Raw genomic sequence first — 17,156 nt, 5'->3', positions numbered from 1 at the left:
GTCGCCACATGCATGTGTGCATTATGTTGGGTGGTCCTTTATCCCCTGGTGCCTGTAGAGAACGTATTTTTGCTGTTGCACCCGCCGTGTGGTTTTTCATCATTTGTATACCGATGTTTTGTACATAATGTGCTGTTGAACGTGCCTGACCTTTTTCTTTGCTATGTTGAACCAGATAGTTAGGTCTGAATGACCCCCGTCTTCCATGTCTCTACTTGGCATACAGTGCCTTGCAAAAGTATTTGGCTCCCTGGAACTTTTCGTCCTTTTCACACATATCTTGCTTCAAACCTAAAGATACCAAATGTAAATTTTTGGTGAAGAATCAACAAGTGGAACACAATTGTGAAGTTGAATGAAATTTATTGATGATTTTAAATTTTTGTGGAAATTCAAAAACTGAAAAGTGGGGCGTGCAATATTATTCGGCCCCTTTACTTTCAATGCAGCAAACTCACTCCAGACGTTCATTGTGAATCTCTGAATGATCCAATGTGGTCCTAAATGCCTAATGATGATAAATCTAATAATCCACCTGTGTGTAATCAAGTCTCTGTATAAATGCACCTGCTCTGTGATAGTCTCAGGGTTCATGAAGACCAAGGAACACAACAGGCAGGTCCGTGATACTGTTGTGGAGAAATTTAAGGCTATGTGCACGCGTATAATGGTCGACTGCGGATTTTTCCGCAGCGGAATTGATAAATCTGCAGGGCAAAAACGCTGCGTTTTTGCTGCAGATTTATTGCGGATTTACCACGTTTTTTCTGCGGATTTCACTGCAGTTTTACGACTGCGGTTTTCCATAGGAGCAGCTGTAAAACCGCTGCGGAATCCGCAGAAAGAAGTGACATGCTGCGGAATGTAAACCGCTGCATTTCTGTGCGTTTTTTTCCGCTGCATGTGCACAGCGTTTTTTGTTTCCCATAGGTTTACATTGTAATGTAAACTCATGGGAAACTGCTGCGGACCCGCAGCTGCGGATCCGCAGCGTTTTCCGCATCGTGTGCACATACTTTCAAGCCTTATTTGGATACAGAATGATTTCCCAAGGAGCACTGTGCAAGCGATCGTATTGAAATGGAAGGAGTATCATACCACTGCAAATCTACCAAGACCCAGCCGTCCCTCTAAACTTTCATCTCAAACAAGGAGAAGACTGATTAGAGATGCAGCCAAGAGGCCCATGATCACTCTGGATGAACTGCAGAGATCTACAGCTGAGGTGGGCCAGTCAGTCCAGAGGACAACAATCAGTCGTACACTGCACAAATCTGGCCTTTATGGAAGAGTGGCAAGAAGAAAGCCATTTCTCAAAGATATCCATAAAAAGTGTCATTTATAGTTTGCAACAAGCCACCTGGGAGACATACCAAACATGTGGAAGAAGATGCTCTGGTCAGATGAAACCAAAATCACTTTTTGGCAACAATGCCAAACGATATGATTGGCGTAAAGGCAACACAGCTCATCACCCCGAACACACCATCCCTACTGTCAAACATGGTGGTGGCAGCATCATGGCAGCATCATGGTTTGGGCCTGCTTTTCTTCAGCAAGGACCGGGAAGATGGTTAAAATTGATGGGAAGATGAATGGAGCCAAATACAGGACCATTCTTGAAGAAAACCTGTTGGAGTCTGCAAAAGACGTGAGACTGGGACGGAGATTTGTCTTCCAACAAGACAACGATCCCAAACATAAAGCAAAATCTACAATGGAATGGTTCACAAATAAATGTATCCAGGTGTTAGAATGGCCAAGTCAAAGTCCAGACCTCAATCCAATCGAGAATCTGTGGAAAGAGCTGAAAACTGCTGTTCACAAATGATCTCCATCAAACCTCCCTGAGCTCGAGCTGTTTGCCAAGAAAGAACGGGCAAGAATTTCAGTCTCTCGATGTCCAAAACTGATAAAGACATACCCCAAGCGACTTGCAGCTGTAATCGCAGCAAAATGTGGTGTAACAAAGTATTAAGTTAAAGGGGCTGAATAATATTGCACGCCCCACTTTTCAGTTTTTGATTTTTCACAAAAATTTAAAATAACCAATAAATTCCGTTCAACTTCACAATTGTGTCCCACTTGTTGTTGATGCTTCACCAAAATTTACATTTGGTATCTTTGTTTGAAGCATGATATGTGGGAAAAGGTTGAAAAGTTCCAGGGGGCCGAATACTTTCGCAAAGCATTGTATGTAAGCTTTGCTTCTTCAGGACTATCCACTTGCATTAAAATAGATTTTGGAAGGCAGAAGTATTTCATACAAGCGTATTCATTAATACAGGGTGTGGCAGCTATTGCGACACGGCGCTTACTCATTTTGGAATGAAATGATTGTTAGTATAATCACAGATACAAAAAAAACACTTTTACACAGAGCACACCTACTGTGTTTATGTAATTCTTTATCCGGTTAGTGTTGAGCTTTTATATGTTTCTTTTACAGTGTTCTTAAGGGATTTGATGGTTTTAGTTTATATGTTATGCACTTTTTTTAATAATCTTGTATTAGGGGCAGAATGATCATGCATAGATATTCATTGCCCGTATATGATTTTTATTTTGTTTTTGCACATAGACACTTTTATCTTGTTGGTAATGTACGGCAAGCACCTCCACATAAGGTTCTCCCAAGCTGAAATGTGCACCAAGCTGACAGCCTGGAGTTGTCAGAATATCGAGTACATGACAGCCAGATGCCTGTGGACTCTTAGCTATTTCTCTAGCATACTTGATTTCTGACCAAAGGACAAGAGTGCACACATCACTGGGGAAGCCCTGGAAGCATCTAGAAGTTGTCTTGCCAATAGTTGTCACCACTGATTCCTCCATTCTCATTCAGGCTCTGCTTTGCTGTTGGCACATTATTTTTTGGAGGGTGGAGTAGTGATGGGGCGGCCATTTACTGGACACAACCCCCTCAACTCAACCTCAAAACCAGTGAAATTTGATTTGTAAGAAAATCAATAAAAATTAAGCCATAAAGGAAAATGAGTCTTTTATTCGACCCTTGCACAACACAAGTATAGGGAAAGGTAATAATATAATGAGAACTTTTGATATTTAGCAGGATTTTGAAGATTTATTTGAGAACTTGCTGTTGGTCACAACTGTTTTATATTTATGATATGCCTATATATGTTTTTTTGTTTTTTTTTTAATACAAACTCTCAATTGTTGTTCTACCTAGAAATGAATGAATACATTGACAGCTGGGTATTGCCCTTTTCCTTGTCTAAGATGCTGTAAAGGGGCTGTCCAGGCATGGGTATTAATGACCTATCCAGGGGTTTCTTCATGAATTGCAGATGGATGGGAGTCTGTCACGGATTTGCTGCTGTTTGTTCCGGCAGCGGCCGGATGTAAGGCGTCTAAGGCAGCAGGCATTACACTAGGAATAAAGCTGATGAGCGCAGATAGGTCCACCTAGGCGGCATTCACACTGATGATGAAAAACTCATCTGTTTCACAAGTGCAAAAATAATTAGGCTTTTGCATCCGAGTTGACTCAGTTTTGTCAGTTTGCATTCCGTTTTTCACTGAATAGGCCTTGAAGGAGACTTGTCCCCCCCAAAAAAACAGCCCAAAGTAGTGAGTGCATACTCTGACTTTCTTTGCATACACATTGTCTATGTGGAAAATGGTGCATGTGGATTGGTGTATGATTTATTAGGTCATGGCTCAGTGTGACTGTCAGATCTGTATGGATGGCTTTAGGAACATTTCATAGTACCTGGTTTTGAGCCAATCATTAATTGTAATTGTTCTGTGGAGCAGTGACCTTCGTGACCACTCGTCTTTGTTGTACTCACAAACTTTACTTGAACTTTACCTATTGGTTAAAGTTTGAAGCTCATTGTAAACTTAACAAAATCCTGTGACCAAACTTGCAATTATGAATGAAATTCTTCCATTTTGACCAAAGTTTAAAGCACTTAATGGACCTCTGCAAAAAAATACAAAAATCAAACTATTCAAATAAGGTTTCTAGCAATGAGTCCCTATGGTAGACAGAAGGAGCTTTCCCTTTTTTTTTTTAAATTTTTACTTGAAAGTAAATTTGTCCCCAGGTTTTTGCTACCTTTTCAGAGCGGCATTATGTAGGAGCTGAGACCCTGATTCCAGAGATGTCACCTACTGGGCTGCTTGCTGTTTAATAAAATCTGTTTCATTTGCTGCAGATCTGTTGGTTCTCTGAATGCTGAGCGCTGCATAACCTCGTTCACACCACTGGCAGCTTTGTTTACGCAGTGCATAGGCAGAAAGCACTAGTAAGTGCTTTAAACTTAAGCCAACATGCAAGAATTCCATTTAAAAGTGCAAGTTTGGTGACAGGATTTTGTCAGGTTTACAATGAGCCTTCAAACTTTAACCAATCAGGCCTGGGTGTGGGCTTCCACAGAGCTTATGAATATGGAGAACAACATGGCAGCAAGTTTAATCGTCATCTATTGATCTCTTGCTGATAAAACCGTGATGATATTCAGGTAAAAACTGGTTTACTGCTGGGACTTGTGCAAGAAAAGACCCCTCTCCTCCCACATTGTATACAGGCAAGCTGTCAATCAGCATGAAAGGGAAATCAGAATTTGCAGGCTTTCCATATACATTTTTATACACACTAGCTGCCAGTGGCCATATGCAGGGAAGGCAGGATTTGTGGGCTTTCTCTGAATCCTGGAAGCAAATAAACTGCTTTTAAATACTACTTGAAAAATATATTCTGAGTTCCTCCCCATCCCCTCTCTTTCTGTGCTACCCTTAAATAAGGAAGTGTAGACCTTCCAGGGACTCCTTTAAAAAATGTCTCGGGCGTCATTTACATTCCTCGTTGTTTTTACATGGCCCTTTGTATCCTTTACCCAGCACAGTATTAATAGATCTGCCCAATTTGTTTCCTCCTGTCACAAAGTATGAGCATATTTACAGCTCTGGAATCTTGATGAGCAGGAAATCAATTGTCCAAGTAACATCGGGCATCTAATAGAGCAAATTCTGATTTATGCCGTCAAGTGTGTTCAGAGTAAATATCTACCTGTACAGATTGACTTCTACATAAAAAGAGGAGGAATTTTGTAAATGGCCCATGCAGATCCCAAACTGCAAATTATAGGTCAGACGTTTTAATGTTCAATGCTGGTTCAGTGTCTGCTCCGAGCACCTTGTGGCGATTTAAATTTATTTATTTTCTATCATGGGAATTGAGGTCTTTACAGCCGTCACTTTAAAAGGTTCAACTCCAGCTGATGCTGTTAGGGTGGTGTCTGACAACAAACTTCCCATCGTTCTCCGTGAGAACCATCTGAGCTGTTAATCTGAGCTGATAATTTCATTACCAGCGCGTGATAAGTGGTCTAACGCATTTATTCCTGTGTGATGTGTCTCATAATGTTTATACTTCTCTATACAGATATATCGAGGGAAGAGGCTTCAAGAAAAATCGAACGTGGATAATTCCTAATTCGGTCTTGATTGGTTACAGTAAAGCTGATGCCTTTCGTCGGTGAGTTTCATACAAGACATTTTATTTTTATATAGGCTCTGGGTTCATTCAAATGTTTGCTTTCTTTTCTTTACCAACAAACCTGCATTTGTACGGTCACCTCATTGCCCTTCTCATTCTAGGTCAAATCCTACCCAGGTTTAAGTTCCTGCCTGCTTTAATCAGAAGAGTAAGCCAAGTAATTTCTTAATCCTCTGCGATATCCCGAAAAAGGAGCTCTAGTGTCTGACCTGCTTTCTTGTAAAACTCAAGGATTTGTCTACGGTTTTTCTACATGGGGCACTGCCACGGGTTATTTCTCAAATTGGCAGCCAGAGAAATAACATGAAGTTTCTTGTCTGAAATGTGTAATGGAGTCCCTACCTACTATGTCCTTTATTGCTCTACCACTGCACCACTATGGCTGAATACATTTCTGCCTATGAGGCTGCTGAGTTTGGGTCAGGAGACGTGCGACATCATCGCTTGCAAGGAAAAATGTTGACACTTTCAATTCTGAGCTTACATAAAGAAATAGGCAACCAATAAATATATACATTGTTGATTCTATCCTCATAAAACAGAAAATGTGAGTCAGATTAAAACCCCTCTCTGCACCCCGCTGAGGAACAGCATAAACCTTTTAGAAAAGCTTTTGTTTGGAGGTGAATATTCTCCTTGGGACATCATCTTGTTCTATAAGCCGAAAGTATCTAATTGTTTGGAAAATTGTAAAAATAGCTCTGTTTTGTTTCAGTTCCCTATGGCATCTACACGTTGCACTTAATTTATAGTTCATTACAAGGGTCAGAATGGAAAGCTAAAGGTTAATTGTGCATTAACCCCTTAAACATTTTAATATGGCCTTTAACCCCTTAACGACTGGCGATAGTCCATTTAATGGCAGCAGTTAAGAGTACTTATTCCTCTTCGCTGCTTTTTAACAGCGCTGAGCAATAAGGGTATATAGCATGTCAGAGAGGGAAATGGGGCCCATCTGAGCCCCTCCAATACTTCCGCCATCCCCAGGCCCTCCTGCTCCGTCCCCTGGCCCTCCACGTCATCTTTCTAGAAGAAAATGGCCGATGCATGCATAGTGTGCCCCCCAAGATCTGCCAGGCGGAGATTTTTTTTTCCTATTCGTTCATTTTGATCACTGTGATAGGGTCCATCACAGTGATCATAAAAAAAAAAGGTATCAAACCCCCTAAGTCACCCCTTAGGTAAAAATATATATTTTTTTAATTTTTTCTTTCTTTTTGGTTAGAGGTGTGTTGGGGTTAGGGTTGAAGGGTTTCCACTTTTTAGGCACATCAGTCTCCCAATGCGACATGGCGCTCGCCATAGATTCCAGCCAATTTTGAGTTCAAATAGTCAAACAGTGCTCCCTCCCTTCTGAGCCCTGCCATGCACCCATACAGTGGATTTCCCCCACATGGGGTATCTGCATACTGAGGAGAACTTGCACAACAAATTTTATGGTCCATTTTCTCCTGATGCCCTTGTGAAAATAAAAAAGTTTGGGGAAAAAGTTAAATGTTAATTTATTCGGACTCCCATGACAGCACTACGAGAGAGGGGATCCGCACTTCAGGATCAGGAAACCTACAGATACAAAAGGGCGGCACCTCTCCCATGCATGCATCAGTTGGTTTCCTGTTCCTGGAGGGACAGATGCCTACGGATATATGCTAAAAGACCCAGGCCGGCCGGCCGAATCAGGTAGCGGGGGGGTCTCCTACCTCGGCCGGTGCGGGAGTCCCTGGAGACGCCACGGTGGTCCTGGCTGGACTGCACGTCGGTGGCGTGTTGCAGCAGAGAGCAGAGTCCGGAGGATTTCTTGTCTCCATCATCGCCGGTAAGTATGCCCTTCCCTTCAGGTGTGCGGCGGTGCAGCGGGATGGCGAGGTACCGCGTCAGGAGGTGGATGCTGTCCGGAGCGCTGCTGCTTGTTCCCGGCGTTCTGCACCGCTCTCAGCGTGTGCTGGAGCATTTCCGGGCTGCGGTGACATCGGGGGCGGAGTCTGCAGGCGCTTCTGTGTCGCTGGATGGCTGCGCATGCGTAGTCGATCCAAGATGGCGGCGCCCATCGGATCCTGAACACCGGATTCATCACAGGCCCCGCTGACCTCCCAGCTGCAGCCTGAAGAGCGTGGACCAATGGGGGTGTGGCGCCAGGCAGTCTGCTGACCGGAATCTAGGGGGATTTAAAGGGACTCTGTCACCTGAATTTGGGACTGGTTTTGGGTCATATGGGCGGAGTTTTTGGGTATTTGATTCACCCTTTCCTTACCCACCGGCTGCATGCTGGCCGCAATATTGGATTGAAGTTCATTCTCTGTCCTCCATAGTACACGCCTGCGCAAAGCAATCTTGCCTTGCACAGGTGTGTACTACGGAGGACAGAGAATGACCTTCAATCCAATATTGCAGCCAGCATGCAGCCAGCGGGTAAGGAAAGGGTGAATCAAACACCCGAAAACTCCGCCCATATGACCCAAAACCAGTCCCGCCAAATTCAGATGACAGGTTCCCTTTAAGCAGGTGTCTGATTTAGAGCCCTGCTTTGGCCACATCTTCATCATGGAGAGTGATGGTGATCAGCAGCCTCAGCTGCTGGATGAAGTGCGACAGAAGCCCAAGGAGAAGGATGTGACCAGTCCAGTCGTAAGAGCTCATCCAAATAAGGATCAAGAGCATCAACTGGGAAAGAACCCTCTCGTATTCCGGTACCTTTTTTGGCGTGCACTGGTAAGTGATCTACGTGAATGTTCACTCAGTGACGCGGGCCCCTTATACTTTGTAATTTTAGGGGAAGAAAAGTACAGGCAAGACGAAACATAAGGAGTGTGCAGTCTGTGGAATCCCTTTACCAGATTCTTATCCCAAAAAATTATGCGCCCCGTGTATACAGCAGACGGTGAGGTCTACAGGAGTGGTAGGGGTTGAGTGACATCAGGTCAGATAGAGGTTATCACCCTTATTGTCCTCCCCTAGGTAGCGGGAGAATCTGCAAGTACGGCTAATTTAAAGGAAATGATCCGTATGGAAGTAAGGGAATCCCTGCGGTCCCTATCCTAGGCGGGAGGTTCGATGCATAAACCTCCCTTGATCTCTGATTCTTCGGAGGAAGAAAGAGAAGAAGGTTCCTATGGCTCTATTCCCTCTTCCTCTTCATCAGAAGAGGACTCGGGCCGATTTTGTCTACCTCTGGACCGGGTTGACAATTTAGTTAAATTAGTTAGAGGTACAATGGGCCTAGAAGAGCCTAAAACGCAACCTTCCAGACAGGAGATAATGTTCAGCGGGTTAGATCATAAAAAACGTAGATCCTTTCCGGTGAACGAAAAGATTCAGGATTTAATTCTCCGAGAGTGGAAGAAACCTTAAAAAAAAGGCTGGTTACCACCCGCACTGAAGCGCAGATACCCCTTTGATGATACAGCTGTTGATACCTGGGACAAGGCCCCTAAATTAGATGCTGCAGTGGCGAAAGCATCAAAGAAAGCCTCACTACCAGTTGAGTGACCTGGCCGTGATCGTTGGTAAGTCGTTGTGTGGTCGCTGGGGAGCTGTCACACAGACTGCTCTCTCCAGCGACCAACGATCAGGGGAAAGACTTCGGCATCGTTGAAACTGTCTTCAACGATGCCGAAGTCCCCGGGTAACCAGGGTAAATATCTGGTTACTAAGCGCAGGGCCGCGCTTAGTAACCCGATATTTACCCTGGTTACCATTGTAAAAGTAAAAAAAAAAAAGTACATACTCATATTCCGATGTCGGTCACGTCCCCCGGCGTCCACAGGGTTAAAACTGCTTTCGGCAGGAGCGCTGCTAATGCACGCGCTGCTGCCGAGAGCTTTCCCTGCACTGTGTCCGCTCCGGCCGTAAAGCAGCGGTGACGTCGCCGCTGTGCTTTGCTTTACGGCCGGCCTTCTGGCTCTTTTGAAGAGAGATGCCAATTACAGCCTGACACTATTTATCTATGAGAATCTTTACACAGAGTTTGAGGAAATAATATATTCATTGGTGGAGTGACAATGGTCCAGTCACAAACCAGCAATTATAATACACTGCTCAAAAAAATAAAGGGAATACTTAAACAACAGAATATAACTCAAAGTAAATCAAACTTCTGTGAAATCAAACTGTCCACTTAGGAAGCAACACTGATTGACAATCAATTTCACATGCTGTTGTGCAAATGGAATAGACACACTCAATAAAGGAGTGGTTCTGCAGGTGGGGACTACAGACCACATCCCAGTACCAATGCTTTCTGGCTGATGTTTTGGTCATTTTTGAATGTTGGTTACGGCTCGCCAGAGGTAGCCTGACTGCCATTAGGTACCAAGATGAGATCCTCAGACCCCTAGTGAGACCATATGCTGGTGCGGTTGGCCCTGGGTTCCTCCTAATGCAGGACAATGCCGGACCTGATGTGGCTGGAGTGTGTCAGCAGTTCCTGTAAGATGAGGCATTGAAGCTATGGACTGGCCCACCCGTTCCCCAGACCTGAATCAAATTGAACACATCTGCGACATCATGTCTCGCACCATCCACCAATGTCACGTTGCACTGCAGACTGTGCAGGAGTTGGCGGATGCTTTAGTCCAGGTCTGGGAGGAGATCCCTCAGGAGACCATCTGCTGCCTCATCAGGAGCATGTGTTGTAGGGAGGTCATAGAGGCACGTGGAGGCCACACACACACACACACTAATGAGCATCCTTTCCTTGTTTTGAGGCATTTCCACTGAAGTTGGATCAGCCTGTAATGTGATTTTCCACTTTGAGTTTTGTTCCAAATCCAGGCCTCCATTGGTTAATAAATTTGATTTCCATTGATGATTTTTGTGTGATTTTGTTGTCAGCACATTCAACTTTGTACAGAATAAAGTATTCAATGAGAATGTTTCATTCATTCAGATCTAGGATGTGTTATTTGTGTTCCCTTTATTTTTTTTGAGCAGCGTATTAACCCGAGAGGCTGGTGTAGAAATTTGACCTCCAGGTTGACTCTATAAATTGGGCCAACACACAAAGAAAGGTGTTCACATGTGAGGGCAGCCTGGAAGCTCATGTGATCCATTTCATTTTTCTCCCTCCCTCAGAGACAGAGAATCAGAATGCAAAGTTTGATATTTCTGTAAGTTTACTCCATTTTATTTGGTTAACTGTTTTTACATATTTGTATGTCACTTTTTATTCCCATATTTTATACCCTTTTTATTGTAAGCACCCTTTTGTATTAAAGCTTAAAACTTTAATAAGTCTGAACCTCAATGCTCTAAAGAATCCATAGCCTTAAAGTGTGTGATCCTTATGTTTGGCAGACAGTAGTAGTAATATTTCCAGGACTCATCGCCTGTGTGTTCGGTGAGTGGTGGCAGCGTGTATGAGTGGGGTGTGTGGCTTGTCGGTGTGTGATTTATGCTCCCATTACAGCATAGGACAGAGGTTGAATGCTGGACTGAGTGAGAGGAGATAGATTAACCCTTGCAGGCGCAACCCCAAGTCACGTGCTGAGAAGCGGGTACGTGACACGGGGCATAACACTTAGTTTAAGAAGGGGTTGTCCTAGTAGTGCACAATCCCTTTTAATTAAAATGTACTTTACTCATAGGAAAACCCTTTTATGTGCAATGGAAAGATTTCTCTTTGCATGACTAGAGCCACACACACACACACACACACACACACACACACACTGCCTTTAAACACCTTTCTTTTGATTGTGAGAGGTCGCAGAGCTTTCTCTGCACTTGTTAGATGTACAGTCTGTGCAACGCCTGCCGCACATGCAATAGATGGAGCTAGCCAGGATAATCTGTACAATGAATACTGCCATGTGCAGGACCATGATATAAATATGCGCCTCATTAGGGGGATGAAGCCTCGGACAGTGTCTCATCAGCAGATGGAGGGTGTGATGCATTGTGGGATTTGAACAGTCCGTTTTTTAACAATGTTCTTTTTGTAAGACTCTGATGCTCCTCAAAAGATGGAACAGCATGACATCACCGTCACAGTTCATCCAGGCAGCATTCCTTCAGTAGCATGGCGAGCTCCCCTCGGCTGCTTCCTTACTTGCCTGTTAGCTAATCTTTGTCCTGAGAAATATATTGTGTGTTCTCATGTAAGCAGTACTTTTATTATTACTCCTTTTAAAATGCTCCAACCACAACTATAATATTGCATGCTTCCAGTAATCCGCCATCTATATAATGTACTTGCATAAAAAAGTGTTTAACTGAGAGTCAGATTTTTTTTTTATATGTATATCTGTTTCTTTTTACTACGTCTCATGCTGTTCTATTGTTAATAAGTTTTTGGTCTATTTTGTAATATGGACGGCATTGCAGAGTCCTTCTCTCGGCGCTCCCTCTGTGAGCCAGAAAGGACTTTTGTTCTACATATGAATGCCCGTCATGCTGCTGCTTGGCTACTCGGACCTCAGCTGATTGCCGCACCAGATTCCATTTTCAGGGATGCTTGTAATGAGGCAGCACCTTTCTATTTCAAAAGCTCCCTGCAGCCATTCTTATTAACTTATAAATGTCCATGATGTCTTATTTATATGAGAATTAGGCTGGCTGAGTTTTTGCTAAGACTTGAGTACAACTGTCTTTCTAATGACCCATTTAGAACAGTCGATTATCGGTGAAAGAGCATTTGTAGGAACGTTCGTTCCCAGCTACCACCCATCTAAATAGGGCAACAAATGCTCAAACAGTGAGCAAAATGTTGTTGGTCAAGTTTTAAGTTGGTCATGGATAACGTCAGCTTAATCCATTCAGGTCACTAGTTAACCTTAAAAGCTTCACCTCCCATAGCGGCACCGTTCCCAGAGAGTGACCTGACTGGTGTGGCACGCCGGGTGCAGCCAGTGAGCAGCTGCTCTTCATCTGTAGCCTTCACTATTTTGTCACAGCAGATGTCTGCCCTGAAGGATGTCCGATGGAACAGTGTTGCTATCTGATATACTGTATGCTGCTGCTTTTATGTTAAAGGGCTTGTCCGGTATTCACAAGTCTGCAGTCACACTGAAGACTGCAGACTTATCGATTTGGACCGGAAAACCCCTTTAATTGGGGTTCTGAATTGAGAAAGCTGGGGTTGTCCAGTAGTTGGAAATCTTTTAGCAAGGAATTATTGATATGACATCTCATTTGTGAAAGCAGGACATGTGCTGCCAGTAACATGATATTCTATATTCACAAAACGATCATATCAGCAATTGTTAAGGTACCTTCACACATAACAATTTCGTTAACGATATCGTTGCTTTTTGTGACGTAGCAACGATATCGTTAACGAAATCGTTATGCGTGACAGCGACCAACGATCAGGCCCCTGCTGGGAGATCGTTGGTCGCTGGGGAATGATCAGGACCTTTTTTTTTTTTTTTTTGGTCGCTGATCACCCGCTGTTATCGCTGAATCGGCGTGTGTGACGCCGATCCAGCGATGTGTTCACTGGTAACCAGGGTAAATACCGGGTTACTAAGCGCAGGGCCGCGCTTAGTAACCCGATATTTACCCTGGTTACCATTGTAAAAGTTAAAAAAAAAACAAAAAAAAAACAGTACATACTTACATTCCGATGTCTGTCATGTCCCCCGGCGTCAGCTTCCCGCACTGACTGTGTCAGCACCGGCCGGCCGTAAAGCAGAGCACAGCGGTGACGTCAGCGGCCCTGCGCTTAGTAACCCGATATTTACCCTGGTTGCCCCAGGACTTCGGCATCGTTGAAGATAGTTTCAACGATGCCGAAGTCGTTCCCCTGATCGTTGGTCGCTGGAGAGAGCTGTCTGTGTGACAGCTCCCCAGCGACCACACAACGACTTACCAACTATCACGGCCAGGTCGTATCGCTGGTCGTGATCGTTGGTAAATCCTTTAGTGTAACTGTACCTTTAATGTATGAACAGGCCAGAAAACTGTTGCTCTCTTTATATACAGCCAGAGGGCAGTTGTTTATTGGCCTGGGTAGTGTCATGTAAACCCACGATTAAGGCCGCAGTGTCATGCTGCATTTGAAAATCTTTTAATTTCTCACTCCATGTGTGTTGCTATTCTTGCTATTCTTATTTCACCCCAAAATGCAGTTGGCTCTTGTGTTTTTTTTTTTTGTTTTTTTTTACTAGTTCTATATTTTATGGCAGTTGACAAAATGCTCGAAAATCACGTTTTAATGTTATTGCAAAATGCCTCTAAAAATGCAATGAAAATTTAATTGAAAGCATTTTATTAGAAATGTTTAGAAATGTTGAAAACCTTTTATTCCCTCCGGCGATTTTTTTTTTTTTTCACAATTTCACCAACCAAAATATGGCTAACATCACTTGGCTGAAAAGATATGTACAAATGTTGAAGGGCTATTCCCCATCTTCCGCAAATATTCCATAAATGTTTGGAAATAACGTTTTAAGGAGGGAGAGGGGAGTCTTAGATGAGTGATATCTGATGAATACAGTGTCTCCCCGGAGTGAGAGCCACCTAATCATACGGACACTGTTTTTTGTTTTGTTTTTTTCTGATGCGTGATTTGAATGGGACGACCTCTAAAATCGTTCTACATTATCGTTGATTGAATCAAATTGTGTTTTGCATGACACCTATTGGTGTGCGCTGTCATTACTTGTATAGCTCTTGGTATTTTTATTTATTGGTGTTTCTTCTTTCAGTTCCACATGCTAAAGAGGCCACGTTCACACAGATGAGCCAGGAGCAGTGGCGGCAGTGTAACCCTAGATAGTCAGACGGCAGACTGCTCAAGCAGGATGCCGTCAACAAGTCGAGCTGGAAGCCTGAAAGACCCAGAGGTTGCAGATCTCTTCTTTAGAGAAGACCCTGAAAAGCTTTTCACCGACCTCCGAGAAATTGGTCATGGCAGTTTCGGAGCTGTTTATTTTGTAAGTTTTTCTTTTTTTATATTACTTATGAATTCTTTTGACGAATGGTGCAAATATTGAAGAGAATCTTTTATTTATTTTATTTTGTAATGACTGTATTTAAAAGTAATCTGTCACCAGGTTTTTGCTTCCCTATCTGAGGCCAGCATGATATAGGGGCAGACACCCTGATTCCAGCTCTGTCACTTATTGGGCTGCTTGCTGTCATTTTGATAAAATCACTGTTTTCTTTGCTGCAGCTCTACCAGTTCTGTGAATGCTGAGCTCTGTATAACCCTGCCGACACCACTGATTGGGAAGTTTTCTGCCCATGTACAGTGTATACAGTGCTGCCAATCACTGGTGGGGGCAGGGTTATACAATGTTCATGATTATGGAGGAGTACCTGGCAGCAGGATTACTAGTCCTCAAGTGATAAAATCACTTTTATCAGCAGGAGATTATCAAAACTTCAGCAAGCAGCTCAGCAAGTAACTCATTGCTTGAATCAGGGTCTCTGTCTCATTATCATGGTGCTCTCAGATTAATTGGCAAAATACTGGTGACAGATGCCCTTTTAATATCTGATCTACATTGCTGCGGCCTAGTTCCAACACCTGGGACTATATATTTGACGCCATGTAGAGGTAGTATGGTGGCCATGCACCGTAGGACTAATGTACATGACTGCATAGCAGATGTTTTTCGTCCGTGTATCAGCCACAGGTCCCGTCCTGACCGTGGATGCCTAATCCTGATCAAACCGCATCATAGGCGTATATAAGGTTGGTAGCTCAGATCCAGAGATCTGTGGTCAGACCATGACTTGCCACCAATACATAAATACTTTCAATATGCATTCATGTGAATTAGCCCTTTAAATAGCAGTTCACCAGCATCCACTACTCTTCTCCCACCACCATTGTACAAGCTTGGTTCTCTCTTTGTAGAATGAAATAAGATGCTGCCATTCACATCTGATAATCACTTATCTTCCTTAAGAACAAATAATTGGCGTGATCCATATGTCCCGACATCTGTGAGGGGAGAGCTCGGATCCCCCCATACATATAGATGATCAGCCTCTCCTGCCAAAATCTAATATATGAGCTGTTGTGTATGATACTCGCTACAGTATGTCTAATGAATGATGGTAATGGCATTTCTTGTAGCCTGTAAGGGGGACGTAGGAGACGATGTGCCTTAAATCGTTCCTTTGGAGATCTTATTCCATTGTGTTCCTTACATGCAGCTGGATCTTGACCATGAACAAGTATTTACATGAGTGAGGGGGAAAAAAAAAAAGCAAAACTCTTCCTCAAATAATACACATAACAAATGATATGGGCAAGTAGAAAATGTAGCTAATTTGAGCAGCTATTGCAGGTCACCAATTGACACAATACATCTGAGAGCTTCGAAAATGGGGGCTGGAAGGTGCACATTCATGACCCCAGTATGGGCCTCTCTTCAGGAACGGGACAATTAAGTCTTTGTTGTCACAAGTGCCTTTATAAAGTGTGTGTAATATATAAAATATGTATATTTTTTTATATCCTATAAATATTTTTTTTTTATCAGGGTCCTATAATGAAATTTGTTATTTAGAGGACCTTTCACCAAAACGTTTCATATTCAACTGTACACACGATGTAATGGAAATACGTTATGACCACTGATATAGTGAGTTAGTTGCTAATGGTCGTAACCGTGGATACTTAAGGTCCTGCAATGCTTGCACATGACTAAAGAGGAGGTGCTTGCTAATATTACTATTACACCTGCTAGTATTTGTAAGCCAAAATCAGGAGTGGAACAATTAGAGGAAAAGTATAATAGAAACACGTCACCACTTCAATATATTTTACCTACTACTTGTTTTGGTTTACAAAGGCCGGCTTCACACTTGCGAGTTTTACGGACGTAAGAGCGCAGAAACTACGTCCGTAAAACTCGCAAAACATACGGCACAATTATTCTCTATGCCCCTTCCCCTATCTGCTGTATTAAACTGATCAGTATTATACGGCTTTCTACGGCTGTAGAAAATCGCAGCATGCTGCGTTTGTCACCGTATTGCGCAAATAAAACATCAATGAAAGTCTATGGAAGCCAGAAAAATACGGATCACACACGGACCAGCAGTGTGACTTGCGAGAAATACGCAGCGGTGTTAGCGAGAAAAGCCGGTAATGCATTGCGGTGTACAGTAAAATCACACTGACAGCTTACAGTAGAATAGGTAGAATAAATGTCTACACATAGAATAGGTATATATACAGTTAGGGCCAGAAATATTTGGAAGGGTTGAACAAAAATATCTGATAGAAAATGTAGGAATTGTACACATTTCTTTACAAACACTCCACATTTTAGGAGGTCAAAAGTAATTGGACAAATAAACATAACCCAAACAAAATATTTTTATTTTCAATATTTTGTTGCAAATCCTTTGGAGGCAATCACTGCCTTAAGTCTGGAACCCATGGACATCACCAAACGCTGGGTTTCCTCCTTCTTAATGCTTTGCCAGGCCTTTACAGCCGCAGCCTTCAGGTCTTGCTTGTTTGTGGGTCTTTCCGTCTTAAGTCTGGATTTGAGCAAGTGAAATGCATGCTCAATTGGGTTTAGATCTGGAGATTGACTTGGCCATTGCAGAATGTTCCACTTTTTGGCACTCATGAACTCCTGGGTAGCTTTGGCTGTATGCTTGGGGTCATTGTCCATCTGTACTATGAAGCGCCGTCCAATCAACTTTGCAGCATTTGGCTGAATCT

At 43.1% G+C, this 17,156-nt stretch overlaps 1 protein-coding gene across 1 annotated transcript in view; it reads left to right on the top strand.

Annotated features, from left to right (window-relative positions):
• Positions 1–17,156, top strand: part of TAOK1 (TAO kinase 1) — a 109,985-nt gene that overhangs the window by 43,762 nt on the left and 49,067 nt on the right. Inside the window, exons 2-3 of the mRNA XM_069761184.1 lie at positions 5,414–5,506; positions 14,173–14,400. Coding sequence (XP_069617285.1) covers positions 14,269–14,400 — 132 coding nt within the window. The 5' untranslated portion in view covers positions 5,414–5,506; positions 14,173–14,268. The remainder of the gene's footprint in view (positions 1–5,413; positions 5,507–14,172; positions 14,401–17,156) is intronic.

This window comes from Ranitomeya imitator, chromosome 3, assembly GCF_032444005.1.
Source record: "Ranitomeya imitator isolate aRanImi1 chromosome 3, aRanImi1.pri, whole genome shotgun sequence".
In the NCBI taxonomy this organism is placed as follows: Eukaryota; Metazoa; Chordata; class Amphibia; order Anura; family Dendrobatidae; genus Ranitomeya; species Ranitomeya imitator.
The sequence above is the reverse complement of the archived record's forward strand: the minus strand, read 5'-3'. Positions and strand labels throughout refer to the sequence as shown.